This window comes from Diabrotica undecimpunctata, chromosome 8 (assembly GCF_040954645.1).
Source record: "Diabrotica undecimpunctata isolate CICGRU chromosome 8, icDiaUnde3, whole genome shotgun sequence".
Taxonomy (NCBI): domain Eukaryota; kingdom Metazoa; phylum Arthropoda; class Insecta; order Coleoptera; family Chrysomelidae; genus Diabrotica; species Diabrotica undecimpunctata.
This window is the reverse complement of record NC_092810.1, coordinates 17,213,798-17,234,962: the sequence shown is the minus strand read 5'-3', so window position 1 is coordinate 17,234,962 and position 21,165 is coordinate 17,213,798. Positions and strand designations below refer to the sequence as shown.

General features: G+C 32.7%; 1 protein-coding gene across 1 annotated transcript in view; it reads right to left on the bottom strand.

Annotated features, from left to right (window-relative positions):
- Positions 1-2,458: 2,458 nt before the first annotated feature.
- Positions 2,459-21,165, bottom strand: part of fru (sex determination protein fruitless) — a 191,359-nt gene continuing 172,652 nt past the window's right edge. Inside the window, exon 5 of the mRNA XM_072539739.1 lies at positions 2,459-2,785. Within this exon, the coding sequence (XP_072395840.1) occupies positions 2,535-2,785 (251 nt within the window). The 3' untranslated portion in view covers positions 2,459-2,534. The remainder of the gene's footprint in view (positions 2,786-21,165) is intronic.

Sequence of the window (21,165 nt, the reverse complement as noted above, 5' to 3'; positions counted from 1 at the left end):
AAATTAGATTTGGCCATACTAATTTGTCAACACTAAAGTTATTTGGGAGTAAATCACGGGTATATAACATAATGAAAACAGGAAAATTTAGAATCCAGAGCTATTGAAATGATAATGGACGGATAGAGTGGAGGTGGTTACAATACGGAATCCCACTGAAAATAAAATATTTTTTTGTTTCCAACACTACTGCTTGAAATATCGTGTAAAAGTATTTTCGAGGGCTATATTGATATTTCAATGGACTACAGTTGGAACCTTTGTGTTAATGACCAGTGCAAAGTTTGTGTAGGAGTCTATAAAAAAAATAAAACACTTTTTCTTACAATTTAATAATTTCTTTGGTTTATATCACACGTATACATATTTTCTTTTACAGATCTGATGTTAAGCTATCCCTGTAGAGATATTTTGTTTAACATTACAATTCGTGAATGCAAATTTTCCACACTTGCTTGTGCTATATGTAAAACGTCAAAAGTTGACACACATATTATTTAGTAACATCAAAATTAATTTCATTTAAAATATTTATCTATCTATCTTACCTATACTTTATTCCATCAAGAGATGGAAACAGAACCATGTTTATAATGGATATTTTTATGATATTAAATACAGTACGACAAGAAACAAATGGCTTGTTGCAGGTGGACAAAATTTTATATTATTACATAGGCAATTTATTTATTCTCTGACCATTAAGCGAAAGTGATTGAGCTCCTAACGTTTTTACTGCAGTGTTGTCATGTATTTAAATATTTGTTTAAAGCGGCACAGGCATATTTTAGAATTAAAATGGAAAGTTTAGTGAACAATAAATATTTAATATCTCAATTGTTTTTAATCTGTTTAAATTTACTACAGAAAAAGCTAATACAGATAGGCTTTTAGTAAATCTGAAGAAAGTATAAGAGCGTGTGAATAATTTAACGGGTAATTGAATCGGTTATTTCGAAAAGGCCACATCTCCATTAATTTCACAAAATGAGTTAACTTCGCCATTTTGTTCAGAATATCCTTTAAGCTTTATTACACGTGAAAACGCCACATCTCCGCTGTTCGTTACTATTAATCTTGACAGGCATATTTCTCTGTTTATTTCGAAAAGGCCACTTCTCCGGAGATGTGGCGTTTTTGAAACAAACTGTGCGCGCCGGTCAGTGTAAATGTCATTTAGTGGTTACGGTCACACCAGTTGACGATTATCTTTAGTACGATTGAGTTCCATTGTGTATTGTTTATACAAAAATGAGTAGCACTGCTAGTGCAACCAGTGTCATCATTGCAAATAAACAAAGGAACAGAAAGAAAGGGCCCTCTATAAAAGTGAAGTTACTAACAAGGCTAAAGTTAAGGGCCAAGCTCATATTAATCGCATGGGAAAACAAGTTATGGCGCGAAAAACTGGAATCGACTGTACTTGTCGCAAGAAGTGTTGTGAACATTTTTCGGAAATGGACAAGAATGCGTTGTTTACGTCGTTACTTGACTTTGATGACAAAACTTACAAGACTCATACTTACAAAATATGATCGAAGTAACTCCCATTAAGAGAATGAGAAAATCTCAGAATGCCATTAAACGTATTGAGAGACCCAATCATTTTTTGTTTCATGTTTTTTTAAAAGGAGTACGTAAGCAAGTATGTAAGAAAGCTTTCTTAAGTTTATATGGTGTTGGCGAAAAGCATGTCAGAAGATTATGCCACCTACTAGTGACTGGATCCACTCCAAGGGATAATAGAGGTAAATCTGTTAAATCTAGGCATAATTTAATACCAGATGAATTGTGCTTTCAAATACATGTAACAATACAACACGTACAATCGTTTGACGTAAAGGAAGTCCATTATGCTAATATATTAAAAAAGTATTTACCTGCTACTTTGGATGTCAAATAAATAAAATAGTTTGTGCTAACTTATAAGTGTTTAGTACTTAATTAAAGGACTTTTTCATTTATCATAAGTTTTGCATTTTTTATGTTAGAATTTGTCGATATTTTTCGATTAGTTATTTTCCTTTCGTCAACTTACCCGATACCGTTCGTCCACTTATCAACGCTTGTGGGCAAGATGACGACGATTGCATCTTTTTTTTTTAATTATATGAAAAAAAAATGTCATATTACTGTGAAAAGTAGAGTTCAAAATATCAATAAATAAATATTTTTAATTTGGAAAAAGAAGCCTAATTTGGATATTAGCCTTTAGTTAAGTTCGCCAACTTTCCCTTCCCTATATTAAGTATTATTACACAAAGAGTTCAGGCTGAAAACTTTGTCATTTTGAAAAGTATGATAATGCAAAATAAGTATTATAATTTATCCTTTTGCTCAACAGAATAGTTTAATAAATAATGTGTTTGGCAACAGAAATTTTTAATTAGAAAAAAAAAACGAGAAATTAATAGTGTCGTACTGTGTCAGCGGAAATATTAGTACCCATCTGAATGTACCGAATTATTTTTATAAATGTTTACATGTCCTGCACCACTTGCTGAATTAAAGTATAAAAAACAGTCATTATTAACTCATACAACAGGCTTAACAGAATTAAGTAAATACATAGTATGCTTCGACCTGACGTGACTTCTTAAAGTGTCTATACGACTGTATGTAGCTGGGCAGTATGGACAAAATGATCTCTGCGTCGTATGGGAGTGAAAATGATGCCATCTGTTAGTAACTTCTTTGCTGCAAGCTTTGCACCTCCACAAAAGAGCATTGGTCGTAGACGATTCAAACATTTCTACATATGATAGAGCTGAGCCGCCATTGGATTCTGTAAATCAAAATCAATATTAGAATATACAATATCTTTTATTACCTTACGATTTACAAGATATACCTATACAATATGTACAAAGAATTTATGTTAATGTTATGTTATGTTAATGTTAAATGAATTTAATGGTCTATACCCTGAATTCAATACGATTGTCAGGGCAGACATTTTGTAGTTCGTTAATTGAGGTCCGTGCCATTGAGGTATACCTTGACTGCCAATAGAGAGACAGGCGGACACCGTTATTTCTTTTCGAAAGTAATATTCTTAATGCAATACGGCAACATTGTGAAAACTAACCCACAAATAACCGTTAAAATCAGGTGCCTGGTAGTATTTCATGAGCGTACCGTCGGGTAACATCATGGCATCAAAACCAACGTGCAGTACATCTGTTAATAAACAAAATAAAATAAAGGTGGTTATCTGTGAGAGAAAAGCAAATGATAAAATCGGTTTATGAGGGATTGCGTAGAAGATATCAAGATATGCTTATAGAGGACGTCGCGTCCTCTATACTAATAATTCAAGGTAACAAACCTATCCAAAAACCAATCCATAAAGGAGGTGTAAAAATTGTATTGGACGATAGTACGCAAAGTATAATCCGAAGAAAAGTTCATGGATTTTATATTAGGAACGAACTGTCCACGTTAAAGGATATTCAACGAGAAGTTAATGCAGTCGCAGATGATACTTTAAATAAAATATCCATGAGAGTATTACAAAGAACTTTACATGAAATGGACTTTCGGTATGTGAAGAGAAATCGGAAAAGTTTGTTGATCGAGAGAGACGAATTAGTGATATGGCGGAGAAAATATTTGCAAAAAATTCGTGATTTTAGACGACTTGGTAAAAAAATTTTTTATACGGACGAAATGTGGTTGAATGAGGGTCATACGAAATCGAAAGTATGGCAAGATTTGAATATTAAAAGTGCGCGACAGGCTTTAATTGAAGGACTTTTAACTTTCGACTTTCAAGTTTGTTTTTCACAGTTGCAGTTTACATTAGGTTGCTGGGTCTAGAATCATTATTTTCTGTAAAGCAGTTGGTATTTATATTTGAATATGAATTTTATTAAAAAAAATAATAATAATGTACATTCTACCTGCTAGAAGTCGATAACAAAGCGACTAAGTTATTTCGAAACTATTACCTATTTACAAATTCATTCACATTTACTTAAAACTCTCATGTAGAAATTGATTGTAAATAAAAGTTTAAAAGGAAAAACAAGGTTGTTTCGGGAATTCTATTATTTCCATTTTAATCGTATTTAATTGAAAATTCCCAGGTATTATATTTGTGTTCTTGGAAATTGCTCAATTTGAATGCTACGTCGTGTTTAGTTTAAAACGCATATTATGACTAACGAGGATTTTTCAAAAGGTTAATCTGACAATTCATCTACACTTTGATGTCTTAATGGTGGAAAATTTTATAAAAAGCAGTGGAAGATATTCTATTTGGGAAATGCAAGGCGATACAATAGTTATTAGTTATTCTTACGTTTATTACTAAAAGTTTCGTTTATATTTTTAAGTTATTTTCTTTCTTGTTTGTTATGAATTTAAGATATTTATTAATGATAGGTTTTGTTTACCTATTACAAATTATTACGAACCAGAAGTATATTCGTAACATTTCAATATTATAAGGGAAGAAAGCCTTGGATTTAAAATATAATATAATTTAGCACCTCGACATCGTAAGGTACAAGAGGACGGCTTAAGTAAGTAAGTAAGTATAATTTAGCATTTGAGATGTTGTAAAATAAACATGTACATATTTCTTAAACTAAAAATAATATAAATTAATGAAAATATTGTGTGTACATCTGTCTTACACAATTAATTGTTAAGACATAATATTTTGAATATAATATTATTACATAACATTTTAACAAAATATATTTAACATAAATTAACAATTTGACCATTGAGGCAAAAATATTTTTATGTGCAAGTTCCCTATTGTTTCCCTTATTTTAAAAATATACACGCCACCATTGAACTACACGCGTCTCTCATCTCGGACCCCTCGAGGGTCTATCATTTCTAAGCGATAACCTGACTATCCTATTGAATTCCGACTATAGTAATGTCCTGATATTATTTTACAATCTTTCAAAATAAACCATTAATGGAAAGTAAAAATATAGTAGGTACCCAAGATAAATTTATTAAACGCGAAATGTATACAGTGTTTGTCAAAAGCATCCACAAAATGTTTCCTGAATCATACAAAGTAAATTATTCAATTTCTAAATGAAGTAAGATAAAGTAAGAGTTCATGAAGTTTTAGCGACGTAATTATTAAAACAGTTGCCATTTTGTGAGTCAACTTTAAGAAGGATCGTATGACCAGTAATACCTCGTGTGAAAACTCGGTTCATGTTGCCTTCAACGTTGAATGACATCTACACAATTGAGTTTTACCTCGGAAATCTCAAAATATTCATTTCAAATATTCGCATTTTTTGCGTTTTTGTATCGTATTTTGTGGATCATAAAACTTACATTGTTTTTGGGTAACTAGACTAAGCCACCTTAAAGTTTTTGGTGAGATTTGAGCCATCTTGGCCAATACTATCAGCCACAGAGTTCTATTAAATAATCTAGAAGTCGAACTCCCTATGATTGTATTAAAACAGTATTTAAGCTGACTATAATAGAAGGCGCTGTTTTTAGGCGGACAAAATAAGGGGGCAAGAATTTTAAAATGACATTCGACTGCATATAAGAAAATATTAAAATATCTCGTCTCTTCTAGCTTTATTTATGCTTTTTATCATTTAATGAAGTGTGGGACTTCATTTATCAACTTAAAACTTGTAGGCAAGCAAAACGATTGTTTTATGCCAAAACAATTACAAAAAATACTTAATCCGTGGGTTTAATCTTAGGGGAGACCGGGGCTGATTGACGCACCGGGTTAGTTGACGCAGTGCGATTTTCTTAAAACTAAAAAACTTGGCAATCACGCGTTTACAAAAGTTCGAATTTGGGAAGGTAGTTTCAGTTTGACGTGATTATTAGTGCGTCTTGTAGGTTTTTTACAGTGATGAGTAAATTTTTATTATCATACATTTTGTGTTCTAGAAATCCCATTTTTAAAGATAATAATTCGTTCTTTGTTTTGTATTAAAGCTTGGAACTACGATTCTAAGATACAATAATTATATTTTTCAAAAATTAATTAACATAGAGTCTATTACCATAAATACCCAAACATGTGCACTGGGCCTGGTTGATGAGGGTCTGGTTGACACATGCGTCAACCATCTCCGAGCATAAATATAGTTTTTAAAAGAAAGTCCGAATAAGGTAACACTGCACCAGTTATTATGTTAATAGCAGTTAGTGAGATAAAAATATATGGAAAATCCATAAGAGGGACTGCCAAAGATTTTGATATCTCCGAGCCAATTTTAAGACAATATTGTAATAAATTCACTAAGGAAGAAATGTGTTGCGATGTAAATCCAACGACTAAAGTGGGATATTTTGCGAATGGTCAGGTGCAATTTTTTTTTATTACTAGTATCACATATTTTGCACGAATATACATCTTAGGGACTATAAACGTATCTAAGAATATACGCATTTACTTATTATTTCAGGTGTTTTCCGTACAGCACGAAAACCTTTTAGAGGAATATCTAAAATAGCAAGTGACATATATTTTGGACTTCTGTTAAAGAGGTACGGAAGTTTGCGTTGGAATATGTGAAGGCTTTAAATATCAAGTAAACAAAATCTTGGGATGAACATCAAATGGCTGGCCCAGATTGCTTCACGTCTTACATGAAACGGTACAATACCTTGTCAATAAGAACTCCATAGGCAACCAGTCTAGCTAGAGCTTCAATTTTCAATAAAGAAAATGTTTCAAACTTTTTGCTAATTTATAAACAGTCTTAAATCTTATAAATCTGACGGCAGCGCAAATATGGAACATGAATGACACTGAAGTCACGACTGTACAAAAATTTAATAGAATTATTTCAAGGCGTGGATTCAAGCAAGTGGGTCAGATTACTTCACAAGAACGTAGTACTTTAATAACTGTTGCCGTGGCTGTATCTGCGATAGGAAATTCGGTTCCTTAATTTTTTATTTTCCCGAGAGTCCACTTTAAGCCCTCACGGATCAGTCGGAGTATGTAAACATCTTGTTAAACATGTTGGATGTTCTTTGGAGAGATGAAATTTGCTCTTACTGGACAATCATGATTCGCATTTGTCGATAGTGGCTTTAAATTATTTAAAAAGTAAAGGAGTAACAGTTTTATCATTTCCATTGCATTGTTCGCATAAGCTTCAACTCCTCGATCAGTCTGCCTATGGACCATTTAAAAAATGAGTTAATTCAGCCTGTGACTCCTGGATCACTGGCAATCTTGGACGCACGGTGACGATATACGATATTCCGGTGATTGTTCAAGAGTCTTTGCCACTTGCAGCAACATCAAAAAATATTATGTCGGGATTTCAGGTGTCTGGAATATCTTCATTTAATAAGTATATCTTTAGTGATCACTAATTTTCACCATCATATGCTACTGACCGTTCTGCTCCGAATGAGAATGAAAATTATTCTATTCCAGACCAGTCAAATAGAGATCCACATTTGCTGCCTGTGGAAGATCATGAAACTATTGAGAATTTTGCAGGTTCAAACTATTCCGACGATTTTTATAGAAATCCTTCAAGTTTTAAAAATCCCACAAAACTATCAAACCAATCAAGCGAACAGTGCAACCAGAGTATTTGAGGGCACTTAATTCTCAAAAAAATATTAAAAGATCTTTGAGCAAACCTAATGAAAAGGTCGAAGTTGTGTTCAAAGGAACTTGGCTCTTCTAAAAGTAATCTTGATTATTTTTTTTGGAAAATCTTCAACCTTTTATAATACCGCAGACCGCTTAGATGAAACCAACAAACAACATTCGCAGCCAGGGTGTTCCAAGGAACATGATTTACTCTTACAACAAAAATAAATCCAAAATCCTCAGCTGAGTCCGTTCCTTTTGAAACCATTACCATAAGTAGCGGCTAGAAATCAGGATGCTAAATATTAGAGAAGGAAGCGAGAGACAGCAATTTTAACTGTCAGTGTTTTGACAAAAACTTGTCAAGTGTAGATGCTCGTGGGAAAAGGTTACAATGTGCAAGTAATTGACCGAAAATTAAGATTACCAACCATTTCCGATCCATTACCAGTAACAATCAAGTGTACAAGAAAAGACGTCTCTACACAAATTATCAAAACAGATTCAATTTTAAGATTAATTCCCGAATGTACCGCATTTATCGGCAATACCAAAGTTCACACCAGAGACCAAATCGAGAAATATCCAAATATCACCTATAGAAGTCACCCAGTTAACGTACCCTACATATGCTATGACCATTTCGAGACAAAGGGTACAATATCATAATTAAAACCATTAAAACTCAATAAGATCAACGTAGATGACTCAAACATTGCACAACACAAACTAGACCAATATTCAGAAGAACTGGACCATATTATAAACCAACTATTCATCGAAAAACATTTATTCTTGTTCACCATATCAACTTTATCACTGATTATCACCCTAGTTATCTTATACCTTTGTTGTAAATGTCCAAACAATAGATTCCCAAAAATTTTATTCGCCTGGCTCCAAGAGCAGTCTTCACCTTCACCACCACCCAGAAAATCCATTAGACAGAAACTTCGTTTAACCTTCAAAAGAAGATCCAGTGTCCATCAAGAAGCAGAGACACTTACACTTTAAAAGTCAAAGCAATGGCATTGACTTTTTATTAATAAGGGGACTGTTTTATGAGGAAATATTAACCTTGAACTAGCTAAAGTTCACCTACTCCACATTTCATCATGCAGTTCCCATAGAAACCGTTAACTTGCAGAAGACCCTTGGACAAACCGTTAGCTAACAGCCCTGGGAACAGCAACTGGGCGTTTTATATGCAAGTTATAAATTAGCATCTTAGACAACGAAAACCTCTCTTAGCTGTTAATTCAACGCCATAAGTTTTGTAGGAATTTTATATTAATTGTACTATTTTAGTTGTAACAAAGTTATTTTTTTTTTAGTTTAATTAGTGATATAACATAATAAAATATATATAAATTCAGATCTTTGATTATTTAGATACTGATGACCGTGGCGTAGATGGGAAAAATAAAAATGCTATTTAAAAACATTTAATTTATTAAAAACTGCATGAACTGATGACACATATGAATAAAATAATAAATAATAATTACTATAATTATTTAGGTACCCTGGTTACATGTTTAGTTTTTATAAAATTGTTAAATAAGATAAAAAAAAATGGTAACAATCATTCATATCAATTTTGTACATAATTTTAGTATACAATGGTATATAATAATGAAGAGTATTTGGTGAAAAAATAATTGTTCGTATGGGCTGTTTGATTCCAATACAGATTTATAATAATCTGGATGACCTTAGTGTTAATTTCTGAAAGATGTAATAAGAGGAACTCTAAAGTTAAAAATGTCTAAAAGAATTCATGATATTCTACAAAGTCATAATATTTACTGCTGAAATGTTCACTAATGACCAAAAGAAGGGTGGAAATTAATGGCATCTTGTTATATCCATGCATTGTCTTAAAATCTACGGTGATCAGTAATTAGAATTCTTTTAAATTGTATCTGTCGTTGTATCTGCCCAATTACGTCTTAGGATTTCCCAATACCCTGCTACAAAACATATTCATTAAAATGTAGGTATCTTTGTTCAATAGTGAATGCTCCTGTTGAAATTAAACTTTTTTTTTTTTGGTTACTTTAATAATATACAAGGTTCAAAAGAATATGAAAGCAGGACTAATAATTTTTATGACACTAAAAATAACTATAATAAAAGCCTCTTTGTTCTTATATTGTGGTTCTATAAATATTTTCTTGTACAATTTTAATATAAACTACCAATTTAATGGCAATAAACACTGTTAATTAAAAATATTTCATATTTGATTTTTCGATTGTCACTTCGGAAATCGTTTTTAAAATATATTTAAATTAAACAAATTATTTTGTTTTGTTTTTTGGTAATAAAGGGTGTTTTTTAGAGGTATAGAAAGTTGGTAACACTTTTTTAACTGTTGGCCATTTTGACAACTGTCAAGTGATTTAAGTTAAGTTTGGTTTGCCATTTCAGCATGAATAGACTTGACGCCTGAACAACTCTTCCAAATTGTACAAATTTATTTGGACAATTGTGGTTTTATTCGAAATCACTACATTTGATGGTCAACATAATAGTCCATTATAGAGCAAGTAATTCGATTAACCATGGAACGTTGTTGCACTACGTTTACTCTAAATGATAATATACATCCACAGACACGTCGTACAGTGCTTATACATCAACAAACAAAACTGCCCTATTTGGAGTTAAGATATTCCTCAAATGTATATTACGAAACTATTACATTAAGAAAAACTGACTGTTTGGTGTGCTTTATGGTCTGGTGGAATCATTAGACCGTACTTCTTCAAAAACGATGCTGGCCAGAACGTTACAGTCAATGGTGACCGTTATAGAGCCATGATAACTGTCTTTTTTATGTCCCAATTGAACAACCATGTGCAGGAGCTGTCGTTTCAATAAGACGTTTGGTAACCGCATAGCTTTACGTTTCGGACCGTAATTGGCCTCCAAGATCGTGCGATTTAACACTGTTAGACTATTTTATGTAGGGATATGTTACACCGATAAGGATGAATCGATTGACCAATTGATTCCTCTAATAATTTAATTTTATTTGCATCATTCTTTCATAATTCAGAAATACATTATAAATTCTCAAATAAAGGACTTTAAAATGATAATTTCAGTATTTCTGAGGTAGGTTGCTGGCACGATTTGATTGGAGGATTATCATTCCTTATTTGATTACATGATATCAACTATAACTTATGTTAAAAAAAATGATGGCAAGTGAATGGTCTTTAAAAAGATACCCATCTCCAATCAGGTATGTAAAATCCTTGTGTTATCCCTACATGTAAATATTCGATATTATATTTAATTTACTCTATCACAATATCATAATTTGATATATTGATATCAAATCTTATTTTTTATAACTATATTATAAATTGTAAATGATGTACCCTGATATGTTATTCAATTATTAATATTGATATTATATTTTTAGTGAATAATATTGGTAAAGTATATTCATTTAGCAAATTCACATCTGTAAACATAAGCACGTGTTGATATTCGCCCTCTCATTCGTCAAGAGGCTATTAAATATGATTTATTGCCTTAAGCCAGACGGATTCTCATGTTACAGATCCAAACTTGCCAGTCTGTTTAAATTCAAATTGTAGCGTGTTGCTTTTTTATTCAAAATGTTCACTTTGTTATGTATCTCTCAGTTAATGAATATTTTATTTTAGCACATTTTTCTTCAATGGAACATTAAATTTTGCTCACAATGAATAAATTTCAAGAAATTCTGACACTAATATTTTTAAAAGTAAATATTTTAAAAAATCATATAATATACCTCAGTACGACCCTGTTTGGCTTTCACGTGCGTTTGTTGACAGATCGGAATTTGTAAAATGAATGTAGTTTAACGTCTTTTACATTTTCAATATTTCCGTCCAAGGTGGATTAACATCCTTATGTTCATAAATAAATTTTAGCTACTTTCTAATGCTTTTAACTCTGTCGTTCACCGTGTCCTCAATTGAGAACCTATTATATAATTTTTTTGTGTTTTTACCGTTGTACACACTGTCCCCGATTATGGACATACTATTCCGTCCAATGAGTACTTGTCTATACATCTGTCTGTACCATCTAACGGCTTTTGAACAAAATATTTAATTTGTTGAAATATAGGTTTCTATAGTTAGTTATGACTTATGCAACGCCCATTCATTTTAGTTTCTTTCGTTATAATTGTGCACAATTGGTATTGATTGTGTGGCATGGTGTTGATATATAATTCTTCTTCTTCAAGTGCCATCTCCGCGGCAGAGGTCGGCAATCATCATAGCTATTCGGAATTTTGAGACAGCTGCTCTGAAAAGTTCATTTGATGATCCGTACCACTCTCTGAGGTATCACAACCATGACATTTTACGCCTCCCTATGCTTCTCTTTCCTTGGATCTTTCCCTGCATAATCAGTTGGAGCAAGGTGTATTTCTTTCCACGTGTAATATGTCCGAGATATTACAGTTTTCTTGTTTTAATTGTATTTAAAATTTTCATTTCTTTGTTCATCCTTTCCAGAACCTCTTTGTTTGTGACGTGTCCTGTCCACGATATTTTCAGAATTCTTCTATACACCCACAGCTCGAATGATTCCAGTTTTTTCATTGATGTCGCATTCAAGGTCCAAGATTCCATTCCATAAAACAATGTCGAAAAAATATAGCACCTCGCCAACCTAACTCTTAGTTCCAATTTTTTAATCCCTTGTACATAGCACTCTTCTCCTAATTCTCTTCCACAATTCTCTTCCAACAATTTTGTTGAAATTTGCTCTAGCCTTTATTCTGATTTTGATCTCCTGAATGTAATCATTTGAGGCGTTAATCATTGTTCCCAGATATGCATATTTGTCCACTTGTTCGACGTTAGTTCCGTTTATTAGAAGATTTTCGTTATTTCTTTGAGTTTTCGATATTCTCAAAAATTTTGTGTTCTTGACGTTCATTGTTAGACTGTACTCTTTTCTATACTCCGCTATTCTAGTCACCAGTCTTTGAAGATCTTCAATATTTTCGGCTAAGATCACAGTGTCGTCCGCCTATCTAATGTTGTTAATGGGAACTCCATTTACCTTTATTCCAGCTGTTTCACCCTCAAGAGCGTTTTTCAGGATCTCTTCGGAGTAGGCCTTAAAAAGAATTGGCGACAATACGCATCCCTGTCCCACTCCGCGTCTAATTTCAATTTCTTCTGACAGCTGTTCGTTAACACGTACTTTTGCTCGCTGTTTATAGTATAAATTTGATATGATCTTGAGGTCGTTGTAGTCAATCTTCTTTGATTTCAGGACATTAATTAATTGTTTATGTCGTACTTTATCGAATGCTTTATTATAGTCAATAAAACATGCGTATATATCTTGATTGACGTCCAGGCATCTTTGTATCAGTATATTAAGTGAAAAAAGAGCTTCACGCGTTCCTAGGCCTTTGCGAATACCAAATTGTGTATCATTAACGTCTATGTCCAGTTTGTGATATATTCGGTTTTGGATGACTTTTAGTAGTAACTTTAGCACATGAGACATCAAGCTAATGGTGCGGTAATCGCTGCATTCTTTTGTGTTTTTGTTTTTGGTGAGACAAATAAAAATCGACGTTAACCACTCTTTGGGTAATACGCCTGAACTATAAATTTGGTTCAAGAGTGATAAATAATAGAATTTGTTAAAAAACTATTGGTAATAGCGGTTTTGCTAAATAATTAGCTACCAAGGATTCTCTGAAAAGCGTGTACTCGTTTGTGGACGTTGTGATCAACGGAAATATTAATGTTTGGGTAAATATAATCTCATTTTTTGTTGCATAGTGTAAAAAATTTAAGATGGGACTAAGAAAATGAGTTCAAGAAGAACCGACGAGGAGCTTTTGCGGTTGATCAAAGAAGGGCTATTTGATATTGAATATATGAGCGACGAAGCCGATGATGGTGGTTGGGAAGAACAAGAAAATGAACGTAATAATGTTGAGAAGCAGCTGACAGAACTGGAATTGCAAGATTATGTTGAAGAGCAGGAAGCTGAAGCATCTAAAGCAATACAGCCTGTTCATGAAGAAGAAGAAGTTGCAGAAGAACTGCAGCCTAAAGTTTCAAAACAAAGTAAAAATCAAGAGACTAAATGACTTTATGGAAACTAACGATCTAACAAAAAAAGGAGATATCAAGTGGAGAAAAATCATGACTTTCTTAACCCCAGATATACATTGGCATGAGGAAGCCACCTCTAAAGTCCTATGAATTTGAAAGTCCTATAATTTTTTTCATCAATATTTTACTGATGATATTTATGAAGAAATGACGACATATAATAATTTGCATGCTGCCACAAAAGTCAGTCTTTCTTCCAATTCAGCTGAGAAAATAAAAACATTTGGTGGCATGCATGTTGTAATGGGGAACTTGCATTATCATAGAATTAGATACTACTGGGAACCTAAACTACAAATTCCTATGATTGCTGATAGTATGCCTGTCAACAGATTCTGTAAACTTCGCCAAATTTACATTTTGTGAACATTGATGAACACAATCCTGCTGATAACGACAGACTGTGGAAAGTGAGTCCACTATATAATTGTATAAGAACAAAGTGCCTTTCCTTGTCTCTACTGAACAACTACTGAATTGGATGAAACAGAATAGTTTATATTTAGGTTGGGTGGTTCTATCAAAAAGAATAACCGCACATAATTTTCAGTTGCACTATGACAACTGCTTTAGTATTTTATAATGTATTGCAATATTTAAGAGAAAGGCACATTTAAGTTTCTGGCACAGCTAGAGTTAATAGGTTCCAGAAGCCATCATTGTCAGTTAGCGAAATGTAGAAAAAAGGTAGAGGATCATGCCAATAATTAATTAGTGGTGATGGAGAGGTCATTATGACAAAATGGTTTGACAATAAATCCGTTACAATGGCATCCAACTATACGGGCATTGGCAAAAAAGATAAAAGCACATGGTGGGACAAAATCCACAAAGAATATGTTTAAGTACAACGACCTGAGGTTATCAAAAGGTTCAATACATACATGGGAGGCGTAGATAATTTAGATTACCTTATAACGCTGTACAGAATTTCTATTAGAACAAAGAAATGGATGCTAAAAATGTTTGCTCATGTAATTGATTTATCATGTACTAATGCTTGGGCATACTTGCAAAGATGGGCAGAATATATCGATGAATTGTTCGATGATGAAAGAGGAGATCTGGAGCACATAGAACTTACGTCAGAAGAAATAGGTCCATATATTACAAAAGAAGAAATATTGCACGCATTAAAAACAATGAAGAGCGGGAAAAGCCCTGGACCTGATATGCTTCCTATAGAAATCCTAAAAATTCTAGATGAGAAGCACATTGATGTTTTAGTGACACTTTTGAACCAAATTTATAGTTCAGGCGTATTACCCAAAGAGTGGTTGACATCTATTTTTATTTGCCTCCCTAAAAAGAAAAACGCAAGAGAATGCAGCGATTACCGCACCATTAGCTTAATGTCTCATACGCTAAAGTTACTACTTAAAGTCATCCATAACCGAATATATCACAAACTGGACATAGACGTTAATAATACACAATTTGGTTTCCGCAAAGGCCTAGGAACACGTGAAGCTCTTTTTTCACTTAATATACTAATACAAAGATGCCTGGACGTCAATCAAGATATATACGCATGTTTTATTGACTATAATAAAGCATTCGATAAAGTACGACATGAACATTTAATGAATGTCCTGAACTCAAAGAAGATTGACTACAACGACCTCAGGATCATATCAAATTTATACTATAAACAGCGAGCAAAAGTACGTGTTAACGAACAGCTGTCAGAAGAAATTGAAATTAGATGTGGAGTAAGACAGGGATGCGTATTGTCGCCAATTCTTTTCAACGCCTACTCCGAAGAGGTCCTGAAAAAAGCTCTTGAGGGTGAAACAGCTGGAATAAAGGTAAATGGAGTTCCCATTAACAACATTAGATATGCGGACGACACTGTGATTTTAGCCGAAAACATTGAAGATCTTCAGAGACTGGTGACCAGAATAGCAGAGTATGGAAAAGAGTATGGTCTAACAATGAATGTCAAGAAGACGAAATTTATAAGAATATCGAAAACTCAAAGAAATAACGAGAGTCTTCTAATAAACGAAACCAACGTCGAACAAGTGGACAAATATGCATACCTGGGAACAATGATTAACTCCACAAATGATTAGAATCAGGAGATAAAAATAAGAATAGAAAAGGCTAGAGCAAATTTCAACAAAATGAGAAGAGTTCTATGTACCAGGGATTTAAAACTGGAACTAAGAGTTAGGTTGGCGAGGTGCTATGTTTTTTCGACCTTATTTTATGGAATGGAATCTTGGACCTTGAATGCTACATCAATGAAAAAACTGGAATCATTTGAGCTGTGGGTGTACAGAAGAATTCTGAAAATATCATGGACAGAACACGTCACAAACAAAGAGGTTCTGAGAAGGATGAACAAAGAAATGGAAATTTTAAATTCAATAAAAACAAAAAAATTGGAATATCTCGGACATATTACACGTGGAGAGAAATACACCTTGCTCCAACTGATCATGCAGGGAAAGATCCAAGGAAAGAGAAGCATAGGGAGGCGTAGAATGTCATGGCTGCGCAACCTGAGAGAGTGGTACGGATGTACATCAAATGAACTTTTCAGAGCAGCGGTCTCAAAAGTTCGAATAGCTATGATGATTGCCGACCTCCGCCGCGGAGATGGCACTTGAAGAAGAAGAATGCTTGGTTAGAGTATAAAAAAATGCTGCTGCTTTAGGGGTTGATCAGAAAAGGATTCTAGATTTTCTACATTGCAGAGCATATGTTTCAGAAATTCTGTTAAAAAACATGAAAATGCCAACAAGAAAAAGAGGAACGATGCCAACGGTTTCGGAACGACAGACTTAATCATTAACTCCAAAGAGTTACAAGTGTATCGTGGTTAAAACGCGCCTGCCAAAGAAGTACGACTCTATTATAGATGGATTTCATCATTGGCCCATACACTATGATAAATAGTTATAAACAAATGTTAATATACCGAATATTATAAACATGCTTCACTTTTATATAATAAATCCTTGAATACTGAAAACTGACTGTTTTAATTTACCTGCAAATAAAAAAAATAAAGACTAGTGATTCAATATTGTGCTAAAATATGTATTATTTTTTTATAAATATGTTTTGTGCAGTAGTCTTCAATGACCGTCGTAAGGCGCTTATAGCATTATGCCGTACATTGCGTCTAAATGCTTGTACAAAAGCTGCACGCCGCTTTCAGCGTACAGCGAAAGACCACATCCATGTTTTATTATAATAAGCATACAGACGAGACGTATGGCGTAGCGCTGTACGCGGAGTACGGCATTTATTGGAGACCACCGCCTAATAGCTTTCAGGAAGTAATCGTTAATATGAATGATTGTTATCAACAATAAACATAGTCAATAATTTTAAAATAGCTCTCGCATCACATAAATCTCTCTTATAACATTGCACTCTGGTTATAATATAAAATTAAACTAAAATACAATTGACCACTTATTCGTATCTAAAATGTAAAACTGCTACTGTAAATGAAATTTATACAAACGTCATAATCGTAAAATATTAACACGTACGCTGAATCAACTATATAAAAGATATATTTTTTATCCTTTTATTTAATTAACAGAAAAAACTCATTTAACTCAAAAAATTTAAGAAACAGACTATTTTAGTTTGTAAATAAAAAAGAACTTTAGTAGAGAGTCCGTTATTACGGAAGAACTAATATTTTACTTTGTTGATAAAAAGAGTATAGGAACTGCATATTGGAAAGCTAAGAGAAAAAGCTTCATTTTTTAGGTATTCGTAAGCCCCTCTAATTTCGTTGTTTTTGAAATTTTCTTCCATTTTTTCTATTTGTCCATTTTCATAGCTTTTTTTTTTATTTCTACATATCTTGTCTGCCTTTTGTTGTTTCCCAGGGTGGGCGCTGCCGCTATCAGTACTGCTGTTTTGATATTATTCCATTTGTCCCCTATGGAGTGCAGTTCTAGCGTCCTCAACTCATTTGCGATTTCTTCTCCGAACTTTTCTTTACATTCCTGAATCTTCAGTTTTCCAGGTCCAGTTTGTTTGTTCTTTGTTGTCTTTCGCTCCTTTCTTTGTTAAGACTGCATCTAAATTTGGCTTGGAGTAAATCCACAGCATGCTCCTCGTCGTGTTCTCACATCTGAGATACTACTGTCTGCCCTTTTGTCTATCAGCACAATATTCCATTTGATTGGTTGTGGTTCCATCTGGTGAAATCCATGTCATTTTGTGTATGTCTTTATGTGGAGAGTATGTGGAACTTATAATAACCATGTTTTTACTGGTGGCAAAATTGATCAAAAACATTGACAGATAAATCCACCTAGCTTAAACAGAGGGAAAATAACAGATGGATATAATAAAACATATTTTACTCAGTATTTTTACTCAGATTTAACAGAATTTCTCGAAATCGCCATTGCGTTCATGTAAGTCATTAAATAATAATTACGGGGTTAATACGCCACTCTTATAATCCAGTGTCACATAATATTCATGATCACAGATCAAAAGGTTGATCATGCTCAGTTCCCAAGTCTTCCCATAACTTAAAATATACTTAGTAAAAAATGCATAGTATTCAATAATGTATGACGATACGATTGTAAAATTTGAGCAAACGATTCAGTTAGCAATTTTATTAATCAAAATTTGGAGAATTAAATATTAATTTTATGTTATTTTTTCTTTCGTATACTGTTTCCAATACAACTTTCAGTATTAAATTCCATTTACAATAGCGAATAAAGACTAACACTGATCAAAAATACAATATATACAATTAATCAAATCTAAAACTCACAAGAACTAGATAAAAAACTTCAGTTCTCACTCATTATAACTATGTCATAGTTATGAATATGTACAAGATAGGTATTTATACAGAATAGGTCTATATTATTATATATAATTATGTATATGTAAATAAATGATTTCTCTAATAAGTGACTAGGTAAATATAATTTGGCAATCGTTCTTTGGCTAACTTAGTTACGAAGTGACTAGCATTCTACATATTTCTTATGATAATATCTCTTTTAAGGTTTGATTTAGTACAAGAATTATCTGGTTTGGGTATCTAGATCTAGGTATCTAGTCTAAAAACTGTAGTTATGATACTTTATAATAATGTTAACTTCTGTTTTATGTAAACTTCTGTTTATAATCCCTTTTTGAAATAAAAATAATTGGTTTTGAACATTAAAATTCAATTTACTCAGTTGTGAAAAGAAATGATGTATCTGGTTTTTTCCCTGTACCCTTGTCATCTAATAAATTAAATGTGTGTCCTGTTGTGTACGAATGGTGTGCTACTGCACAAGAATTTTTCTCTATTTTACAATCACTTTAGTGCTACGTTATTCTTTGTTTTAATCACTGCGATGTTTGCCCTATATACTGCCCATCACATTCGAAACAAGAAAGTTGATATAAATGAGACGACTTTGATTTAGAAGTGGTGCTTGGTCTTTAAACTTCGAGAATAATCTATAATTGGATATGCTGTTATATTTAGCTATTTTGATTTTAGGAATTCCACTCAGCAGCTTAATTGTGTTGTTAGATAAGCCATTTAAGTAGGGCAACTTTTTATAAATAACGGGATCTGTTAATCTGTTATCACATTGCCGGTCATATACAAGTAAGTCTTGAGTTGTAGATCACTCTTGAGAATTTTCCTAGGATAGCCGTTATTCAAAAATACGTTGTATGTTTTTAAATCCTTTTGTATGAAAATATCATTGCTAATGTGCAAAATTCTGTTCTTCATAGCAGCAACAGTGTTATATTATGTGTGAATGTTGTCATGAATGTGAATAACCAAGAGCGACCAGTTCGGAAACCGGTTTGACCTTCTGATTCTTTACCTTGTTCTCTAATTCGGTGTTTTAGTACTCGCCCTTAAAGCCTTGCTACAGAACCTACAGCTACAGCCTTTCCTGGATCAGGGACTTTTCTATTCTTTAGCTGCATGACGCTGTTTCGTACTTCTACTGCAGTGATAATTGCTTTTTGTTGATTTCATTTAACATTTCCTTTGATTTCTTCTTAAGTGTCTTCCTGAAATTCTCGGGAGTTCCAGTAGCTATCCGTTCTCCTTGTAGAAAGCCATAAAATAGCAGTATATTTTTAGTTCAGCATTGAAGAGTAACTGTCCTGAAATATTTTCTTATAATTGTGGTATACCAATTTTAACAACATTTTTTAATGCAAAAATCTTTTGCGCTATTAGTCAAACGCTGTAATATCATTTTTCACTATACCAGGTACATATATTAATGTTTTTGAAAATTTTACAATACAATTTTTAAAGCAAATTATCTGGATTTTTAGTGACTATATTATCTGCAGTAAATCTTAAACTGTCTATGGAAAATATAAAAATTAGCGAATTAACCAATGGTAACAAAATTTAATTCTATTTATCCTTGTACTTAACCAACCTCAGACAGGACAGTAAAAGTTCAAACAATTAACAACTGAATTACAATTAAATAATGGCATGAATTACATAGATTAAATATAAAATATTATGTTGTTCATATAATGATGAAAATAAAAATGTACTGTTGTTAAATGCTCGAAACCTTTCCTTTGGACAAATTGGGCAACTAGCTAAAGCTGTACAGGATTGTTCAAAAATAACTTCAGATAAGTCGAATCTTCATTTTGTACATATAAATACAAACATATAAACATAAGCGGGAAATAAGTACATGTTATTTTTATCATAACACATTTCATTCAATTATATTACATTCATTATGTTTCCATAATAAATTTTGGCTGCAATTTAGTCTTAATAATTCCTTTCTTTTTCTCTAGAATATAACAATTACATCAAATCAGTCTTATTGCTCAAATATTTAGTTTTGATATTCTCAAATGACACTATAGACTATTGGTACATTTTTACATTGGTATAACAATAACGCTGGAAAAGAGAAGTTATTATACGAATTGTTGCAGAAATATAGATAGGCCCTATTTATTAGTGCTTATCTTGTATAAAGTATAAAATAGTTGTCAGTCACTTAAAAGTAACTGACAGTTACCTGCAAGTTATCTGCGAAAATCTAAAAATAAAATTCGGTGTTGCTTTTTGGGTTGGATTGTACCGAATATAGTTATTCTCTTGAAGTACAAAAGGACATGAACATCATCAGTGCAAATAATCATAATCATATATATATATATATATATATATATATATATATATATATATATATATATATATATATATATATATATATATATTATATATATATAATAGTCTCCCGTTTTATACCGCTTCGCGGCTTTGGGAGTATAGCAGGGTAGTCTGCTATATCTAGGGCCTACGGTATACAAGGAAGGTAACATGGCCAGTGCTACGCTTCAACCGCCTATTATTACCCCTGGTTTTACCCAAGGTATTCATTTTATTCAGGCTGAGCCGACCTGGGGCCTATAGACATTTTTAAAAATGACTAG